The sequence below is a fragment of the Austrofundulus limnaeus genome, unplaced genomic scaffold (assembly GCF_001266775.1).
Source record: "Austrofundulus limnaeus strain Quisiro unplaced genomic scaffold, Austrofundulus_limnaeus-1.0 Scaffold2, whole genome shotgun sequence".
Taxonomy (NCBI): Eukaryota; Metazoa; Chordata; class Actinopteri; order Cyprinodontiformes; family Rivulidae; genus Austrofundulus; species Austrofundulus limnaeus.
Window position 1 is genome coordinate 629090 of NW_013952404.1, and position 9591 is coordinate 638680.

General features: G+C 39.2%; 1 protein-coding gene across 1 annotated transcript in view; it reads right to left on the reverse strand.

The window, feature by feature from the left end:
* alk (ALK receptor tyrosine kinase) overlaps positions 1-9591 on the reverse strand; it is a gene marked incomplete in the record, with an annotated part of 370289 nt that overhangs the window by 37974 nt on the left and 322724 nt on the right. Inside the window, 3 exon segments of the mRNA XM_014009808.1 lie at positions 36-146; positions 3113-3260; positions 5064-5229. Coding sequence (XP_013865262.1) covers positions 36-146; positions 3113-3260; positions 5064-5229 — 425 coding nt within the window.

Genomic DNA, 9591 nt, shown 5'->3' on the forward strand with positions numbered 1-9591 from the left:
ACACCATCGTCCTGCACGGCTTCAGCCCGTCTTACCTTGAACACATACGTTGCTCCTCCACCTCCTCCTCCACCTCCCTTCACTTGACTTCTGTTCACCATCGGGCCGCTCTGCTCCAGGCAGATTTTATTCAGGATGGCGTTGGACTGCAACCGGGGAGAAAGATGTCAGTTTGCTGAAGAATTTCTCTTCATGGATGTCAGATGGATACGTCAAGCCTGAGCAGCTGCTCGGAGTTCAAGAGTTTAGCATCAAAAACACGAGCAGCAACGATGGTCTGGTTTCAGTTTTTGCTAATCTCCTGGTCCCTGAATTCATCAGACGGATGCAGGACTGATGTCTGACAGAAACGGCAGGCGTGTTTGTCACTTTGKCTGGATGAGTCAAAAAGGATTTGCAGAAAAAAAAGATGATTTCCTGCAAGACGGTTTTGCTGCTCGTCTTTTTGTTGTTTCGCTCTGCTCCCCAGAGTCACAGCCCCTTCATGAAAATGAAGCAGGACATTTTGTTGGCGAATGATGTCAGAGGCAGGGACTCTACCCCGGCTGAGATTGCATGAATTGATGTGCCTGCCTCGTGTGTGCTATCATGCTGAACAGCCTGGAGCCAGTCCTACTTGGAGAGCAAGGAGGCAGAAGTTTGTTTCCCCTCGCTCCGTCTGAGCTGAAACTCTAAAGGGTCTTAAAGAGAGGACGAGGAGGAAGTCTGACTCTGATTGACAAGCAGCGATGCTGAAAAGCAACSTGTTCAAATGAGAGTCTCTCAATCCCCCTCCTCCTCTCAGCTCGCTCTGCTGTTGCATCTTCGCACTTTTTAAAGCTAAATTTGTGTCTTGGAGGGGAAAGGGAGCAGTACAACAGAGGTGTGTGTGTGCGTGAGTTTTTCTCATCATCTCCAAAGGGAAATCTAGGTGTGAGGTGTTGGGGGGTAAAAGGAAGTTTAAACGTTTCAGTTAAACTTTGTGACTCTCTCTTCTACACCGTCTGTTTAGATCTCTTCTGCTGGGATAAAAAGTAATAACTGGATGGCAACAGACAGGACCCACAGCTTACCCCCCACCACCCCCAGCTTAGAAAACAAAACCACAGAACTCAAACCAGCCAGGTGGGAATTTGGAGACAAAATACAAATACGRCTCAACAGTAACAACCCACAAATCCAATTTACAGCCTCTAAAGGGAACCAGCTGCACAAGATGCCACTGCCTCGCTCCCAAATGAGCTAAATAACTTGTGAGCTTGGAAAAAAAAACTTGGAAACAAAGAAGTTGGCTGCACCAACCTTTATGATTTAATCTACCGGAGTGCACTTTTCAAATGAAAGGAGACATATCCTGCCTTTAAATCCTTCTTTTTCACATTTAAATCTTTCAGCTGGGGGTCTATATAAAGTGGAACTGTAATGCTTTGGTGTGAATTCCTCCTTATTGTAACTCCACAATCACCTCATTCACCACTTTTTCTGAGGTGTGTCTCAGATCAACTCGTTTTGAGGCTGTTTCTTTAAATCCAAACAAGGTGCTTCACAACTCACCCCCTCCTCCAACTATCAGACCGGTTCATTCCGGCTTGATAGAGGGGTTTACGACTTTAAAGTGGCGCAGAAACATTTTATTTACAAATTAATTAAAGGATGTCAACAAAGACAATGAAATTGTAGTTGGTAAGTCYAGATCTTATTAAGCAGTTCTGCCGCAAATTCTGTGAYRTAATAGTARAACAGAAYAYAGATATCCTGGGGAGAGACTTTTCTACACTCCTAGTGACTCTAAGTACACAATAAATATGTATAACAACTTAAAACAGCTCGATTTGAACCAGTTTACAATTATTATTAATTATCAGTGTGGTCGTTAGACCTGGACGTGTTTTTCATTAAAAGCAGCAAAAAAGTTGCAAAACTCTGGGACTCGAGAAGAAATTTACCACGGTGGATGATGCGAGACGTTACAAAGATTTCTTAAAATATTTTCACCGACTAATCTTTAACAGTCACAGACAAAAAGGCTACAAGTTTAATTTTCACAGAGSTGTATAGTAGCAAAGTAAGTTTACTTTGTTACAGTTCTGTAATTTTACAAAGTTTTTTTATTCGTATGTTCTACTTTAATTTTGTTACATTCAAAACATAAAATGAAACTTTGATTTCTTTACTTTAAAATTTAACACCTGTTACAAATTTAAATATGACCAAATTCATCATGAAAGGAGTTGTTTATGCACTCTAAAAMTGAAATGTTGAATTTAACCAATTTATGTCAACTGATTCCACTAAAGTGAGCTAACTCAGTTTAGTAGAACCAGTTAATTAAATTCAACACGTCGCTTGTGTAAAAGTACTTTTACTTTCTTGATTCTTGTTAGCAGTTTTTAACGTTTACTGAAGTACTTATAAGTTAATTTTTTACCAAAGTTACTGTATTTTTACTTATTCCTTTCAAGTACTTTATTCACCTCTGAAATTTCAACAATTATTTGAAACCTATTAAAGAAACATATATTTTTAATCCTTTTAATCAAAGTTTAATTCACTCCTTCAGTCCTGTGATCAACAKTCTGTCAACAAAAGTGTTAAAATACTTAAAGGTTTTCTATTTATAGAAMGACCTTTAAAAATCTGGAGTGGTGGAGCCATGTTCTGCTTTTACTCAACAAGCAAGCAGGAATCTCTTCTTGGTTTTCAAGTTTAGCTTCAGAAATGTTCAAATAAACTTTGTGTATTTTGGAAACAGGTTTTGCAGAGTAAAAGAATTGGAAGAAATGTTTTTGTCATAATGAGCCAAGATGTGTCCTTTAATAAAAAGAAGACCTCTGGAAAAGCACTGAGGAGGTTGTTGCCCTTAGAGAACTGGTGGAAAGAAGAATTACTTCATTAAAATACCATCAGATTCTGGAACAAAACTTTTTTTTAAAGCTGAGGATRAAAAGAGGATTGATTCCTAAATAAAACCATCTTTAAAAGAGGAAATTCTACTTTTTTATGTTTTTTTTTCTTTTTCTATTTGTGCACCTGTCAAGTTTTTTTCTTGCGTTTCCAAACAATTTGTAGTTTTTTTTTAATGTTTGGATCCWACATGCAGGATTTAATATCTGCAGAGAACATTGGGACTCACATTGGGACAGGCGTCCTCTCCTTGTTGTCCCACCAGGATGTGCAGCAGCTCCCCCCTCCTCAACAGGAAGTCTCCYGTGATGTAGACGCCATGTGACCTGATGGTGGCCATGACACTTCGCCCGCCGGCCGCACCGTAGGCGGTGATCCTGAGGTGCAACGAAAACACAAATAAGTTGAAACTCGTAGAGTTGYTGAGTGAAAGTAGTTCCCAGATTTATTTGGAACGATACAGATTGTTATAACATCATAATAAACACTTCCCTGTGGTCATAATCAAAGTTTTACTCTGTAAAAATCATCCTGATGAGGTTAAAACACACAAACACCAAGTTTAAAAGTCAGTTTCTACTGTCATTATAAAGAAAGAGCAATTTTTCAAAACAATCATTTTGTTTAATATCTATAGATAATTATACATTTTGAGATTACTCAATTAATCTCACAAAAAAGTGCTTATTTTCTTATGTCATCTAGTTCATCTCAATATAAAATGATTTTTTTAAAATATGGACTTAATTATCTCATTTCAAAATATTTGTTTCTGATAAAATAATTCTTTATATTTGTATAAATACATTTGAAGATGCTTGTTTTTGAGATAACTCACATTTTTTCCAGATAACCAGTAATACTGTATATTCAATTAACAATGCTTTATTATCTCAGTATTTTAAAATACATGTTCTGGGATAAAGGTTTTTATTTTCACRTTTAGTTTCCTGAAGTTCTTATTGTCTTGGAAAAAAAAGGTCAGCTTGTCTTGAAAAAACACCCTTTAGTTCAGATAATTTGTCTCATTTTGAGATTTTGCTAAGTTATTAATTTCTCCCCAGAGATAGTGTTATTTTTCTAATTATCTTGAGACAGTTAAGCTCGTTTACTTTGGAAAGCAGATTAATTTSTGTTATTTCAACTAGAAAAGCTTGTTTTCTTGAAGAAATGAGAACAGAGCTGCTGATTTAAGCTGAATAATCGGTCACTGATGATCATTATAAGATTAAAACTWGCTCAGTTCTCTCAGTAAACCAGAATAGTTAATAATAAAGTCAATAATGACAGGTTTGACGAGCAGCTTTCATAGTTTTTTGGGAACAGTGATATTTTTCATTCAGTGCTGGGGCGACAGAGGACACAGCTCAGGATTAGCTTCCTCAGCTGTTTGCATAATGACTTCAGGGAGCTGCAGAGCAGATATTCATCTCTGTGGTCGTTTGTCAGCTTCATGTACCGGACCCTGTCAGCTGAATGGGTCCACATCAAAACCAGTCGAGCAGTTTGTGTGTTTTCTAAAACTTTTAAAGGCCCAGTATTTGGTATTTGATGGCTCAGAACAGTTTGGCTGRGCTGAGCTGCGTGTGAAGCTTGTTGTGTTGTGTGGATGTGGGAGGCGTGCAGCTTCCAGAGACATTTTTGCTCAGTGTCAAATCCAAGTTTAAATGCCTCATACCAACACGAGTGCCCACAGGAGGAATATTGATCACAGTTAAAGGCTACGATGATAATCAGAGCGCTACATACAGTAAGCTGGAAGTGAACAGGTCTGAAAGCTGAGGTGTTTTAAAGTGCTATCACAGTTTGCAGAAGTGGGTGGTTTGAGATTTAAGATGCAGGTGGAGAGTGAATCATAAACTGTTGCTGCTCTGACTTTGGATTTGCTCCATTCTGCAAGAATCTGTGATTTTCTTCCCCACTCAGTTTGCTTGTGGAGGACTGAAGCAGAGAGTAGTAGATGTGGGCGTTAGTGGAGAGTCTGATTTGCTGTAAAAAAAAAAAAACACGAGCTACACGGAGGTCAAGTGTGTGCTGTAAACTATCACTGTTAAAAGCTCATCAGCTCGAGTGTTTGAGCCTTATGACTGGTCAGGCGTCGCATCAGACCCTTGAGAAAAATCTAAACGATTCCAGCGTAAATTGTTTGCATAAATGGACGTTAAAGGCAGCGATCTCACCTGTATGTGCCAGTTTCTGGGACCCGCCACATCTGAATGCCTTTGAAGGGCCCCCGGGTGCCGACYGTCACGTTGACGTTGCTGCTCCTGTAGGAGTTGAGGCATTGAGTGGGAGTCGGACCCTCGGGACCCACAGCCCCACAGGTGTGAAAAATCCATTTTTTGGCTGCGCATGAAGGAAAAAGAAGATTTTTTTGAGTATTTTTTTTAGACCATGCGCTGCTGAAGAAAGGCAAACTCTGCATTCAGTCAGTCTCAGAGATGATGGGCTGGCTGACATTCAGAGCACAGAACTCACCACACTTCTATTTGTCTGTCATTCATTTCACTTCAACATTTCCCACAGCTCTGCAGCAGATACTGGAGCTTTAATCTGAGAGCTCCTTATACGGCAGACCACCATTATCATATTCATACCAGCAGCAAAGGATGTGGTGACAGAATCCCAGGCAACAAGCATTCCTCATTTTTTAATGCAATTCTCAGCTAATTGGAGTCCTTTATTCACTATAACGAGCTTGAATCTGGTCTTGTTTGGACGGAGAGGAAGGTTGAGGCAACACTGCAGTGAGGAAGACTCCTGGATAACRTCACCCCTTCATCACGATTCTGTTCGGTGGTGAATTATTGGAAGTTTCTGCTTCAGTTCAGAGGAGAATGGCTCATTTCTAATGCTGAATTCATACTAAAAAAATGAAAAAATGGAAAAAACCTCAAATAAATGACACGCAGCATCATATGATGATGTCATCATCCTGCGACAAACATGGTATTAATAACTAACAAAAACTAATAAGGAGAGTAAATAGCAGCCAAGTGTTGGAAATTATCTAATCAACATCATTTTTAGCTGTTAACTGTATTTTGTTGTGCACTTGGAGTCTCTCCTGGTGCTGAATTGATATCTTTATATTCTGTTTGGGTCAAATTTTTCCACCTATTCACTCAAATGAATAAATCAAATGTAAAAAAGAGGTATTTAATAGCATGACATGTCTCCTTTAAAGCATMAGCAATGACCTAACAAGTGAAAAAAAACATTGAGGATAGCTGACTATTTTCCCAGGAGTGGATAGAAAGGTTCAACATCACCCACAGCTCAGATTGTGCAATAATGAGAGAAACGACAGAACTCCTCAAGAGTTTCATTTCAGACTCTACAGGCCTTAGTTAGCAGTTAGCAGTGACTAGCAGCAACCGTTTGTCGCAGGATGATGACATCATCCTGGTTATCTGATGCTAACTTCTGCTAACGCATCTAACCCTGCTAACGATGATATTTTAAATCTAAATTCAAAATGTGTTCATAGCTGCCTTAAGCGCTAGYGGTTGCYATTGTCTCAAGATGATGATGTCATAACATGAGCCGAGCACCAACGGCAAAGGCTGTGTTCCACTCCAGTATACCTAAATGTGAACTTCAACATTTAAGGTTTAACTTTTATGTTTAGATTTAGGATTTAATATTTAAATCTATTTTTTTACATTTAAATTTAACATTTAGTAAATATTAGCTAAATGTAAGAACAGTGAAAATGTTAGTGGAAATTTTTTAACACTCAAAAAGTGAGCAATGAAAAATACGTTAGTGAAGTTTTCATTTCATTTTAGACTTGTCGCCCCTCAACCTGCAGTGCAGAAACAAACGTTAATGAACCGAACTATTGATTTTTTCTTTTAGTATTAATTCCATTTAAGTTTTCTTTAAATGACTATATGATCTTTATGCACGATGATCTTTATTTGTTGACACTGTTGACGTTAAACACAGAAAGGTCTTTGGTTCGATTCGTCTCTCTTCTCATCTCTCCCCAGGGCGCTGGTGGTTTCACACTTCAACCCATTTTATCGATCTCTTTGGTCCATCAATGTGAATGAGTTAACTAGAGCACACACACACACACAGACACACACACGGCGCTGTGTAAAGAGCCGTTTTCTGATTAGCWCTCGGGCCGAGCAAACAAAAACAAGAGGTGCTTTCAGGAGAGTCCTGGCTGATGTTAGATCCATACATGCACTCATACACRTGAAAGAACCACCATGGGAGACTCTGGCTGAGTGTTATATGAACCTACTTTAAATGAACTTTGCCACCAGTGGTATGAAATTAACATAACAAGCAGAGACCTCCATAAAAAAAACAGAATAATAGTTTTCATCAGGACAGGAATCGTTCCACAGAGGAAACCTCAAAGGAAAAGAAGTGAAATAAAAAATGTTTTTTTATTACACAGTAAAGTCCCGGAGGTCTTACCCCGCGTCTGAACGTCATCAAAACAACAGTAAACATCATGATTCATGCTGCGGTTCTTTATGTAAAGTGCCTTCAGATGGCTTTTTGTTCTGGATTGGTGCTTTATAAAACAAACAGAATTGAATTTTTCATGGCCAACAAAGGCCATCTTGGGGGCAAACTGAATCTAAAACACAAATATGTCTGCTGGCGCAGAAATCTTCTCAGCTTCGGACAACGCCGATCAGCAGCATCTGAACATTTGCGTGTGACAGACGGATGGTCAAAGACACAGATGGGCCGAGCCTTCGTCACGCTCTACTAGAAGCCACGTTGTGTCAAATGCCAGGGTTTTTTTTTGTCTTGATTGAGGATTGGCCTGAATCGGTTCTTTCCCCAAACGAGGGGAAACAGAGTCAACCGGATCTTTGAGGTTGTGTTCGGTTTGAATACAGCCAGATATTTGTTCAAAACGGAAAAATCCTGCTTTCAATGCACAGCAGCACGTCTGACGTTCAGTTTTGATCACATAAAATGATTGTAAGAGCACGTTTCTTTTGTACGTTTGTCTGAAGCTGAAAACTGACGGATAAAACACAACAGTTGACTAAAAAAAGAGCAGCATCAAAAAATTGCTGATTAACCTTACTTCTCTTATTAGAAAGGAAATAATTAGGGTGAAAAATCAGAAATTATTGTGTTTAAGCATATTTTTCTTTAATTGAACTGGTTAATATTTGAAGAAAACAGGGATTTCCTCGTTGTTGGATTTTTATTTAAAGTAGACATTTGATGCCTTTAAATCTCTCTTTTTCACATTTAAATCATTCAATTGGGGTCTTTATAAAGTGAAACTGCAACACTTTGGTCTGAATTCCTCCTTATTGTAACCCCACAAGCCCCGCTCTTTTTCTGAGGTATTTCTCAGATCAATTCATTTTGAGGCTGTCTCTTTAAATGCTAACAAAGCGCATCATGCCCCACCCCCTCCAGCCATGACAGCCGTTAATCACTGTCGTTTGTTGCTACCCGTGTGTCGAGCCCTTAACTCACCCTCCCTCCAGCTCCCAGACTGGTTCATTCTAGTTTGATGCATTTACTTTATATAGCGGCACAAATTTTGCAAATTAAAAATGAAAAAAGATGTCAGCAAGGGAAGACTTGTCCATCCATCCTTACATGTTGGAGGCAGAGTCTGACCCAGAACCAGAGAGGAATGAAGACCACCAAACTGTAGTTGGTAAATCTAGACCATTTTTGGCAGTTCTGTCGCAAATACTGACACAATAGTTAAGAAAAAGTCATAAAAATAGAGAAAACTGAACAAGTTGAAAAATATGACTCAAACAGACTATAAAGGTATCTACGCAGCGCAGARAGAGACTAAATTTAACTTTCCTGCACTCCTAGGGACTCCACAACATATGCATTTAAAGGCTAAAAAGGTGGATTTTGCAAATGTCCCCTTTAAGCTTGCTTGACTAAAATTCCCACAACTGGACCAAATAACCTATATTATTCACAGAATCCTTAAGAAAGCCCCAACTTTAAAGCAGGACAGAAATAAAGCTGCTTTATGGTTATATTTTCTGCAGTGAGAAAATTAAAAATAAGGGAAAATGACCTGTAATAGCTGAAAATGTTCCTGTGGTATAAAAGYAATTGTCCTCCAGTCTTTACATGTTCACAAACTTCAAACTTTACTTTGTATCTGCAGCATCAGGACTCCTCGTTCTCYCCTGCCCTCATGTATTAGCATACGTCGTCCTTACAGGAGTGGCAGTTGTCCTCYTCGGACCTGCCGTTACAAAGATGGATCAAGGCTGGCATCGTGCGAATGGATGCGAATGCAAAATAAAAAGCTAATGGAGTAAACACCACAAATTAATTAGAACACCTGGTTCACGTGGCTCCACATCAGCCTCATTTCTGATTCAGGTTTCTCCTCTGAAATCCAAACCACAAGCAGTCGACTGATTTCTGCAGGTCAGTTTTAATAAACGGGCGAACGATGACGCGCAAAGCGACTTCAACGCCGCGCAGTTAATTAACAAACACGAAATGACCAAAGCTCCTTTCTGCACGGAGCGCTCAGGGGACGACATCTGGTGTCAGAGCCAATCAGATCATTTCAATCAACACATCGGCTAATTTTGATTTGATGCCAGTTTTCATCAAATCCTCACAACTCGATTTGTTTTTGCTGCATCAAAGAAAGTGGCACAGTTTTATGTCAAAATGAGCTGTTTGTTTAAACAAACTAATGCATGTATATCCTGTTGGATAAAGGAC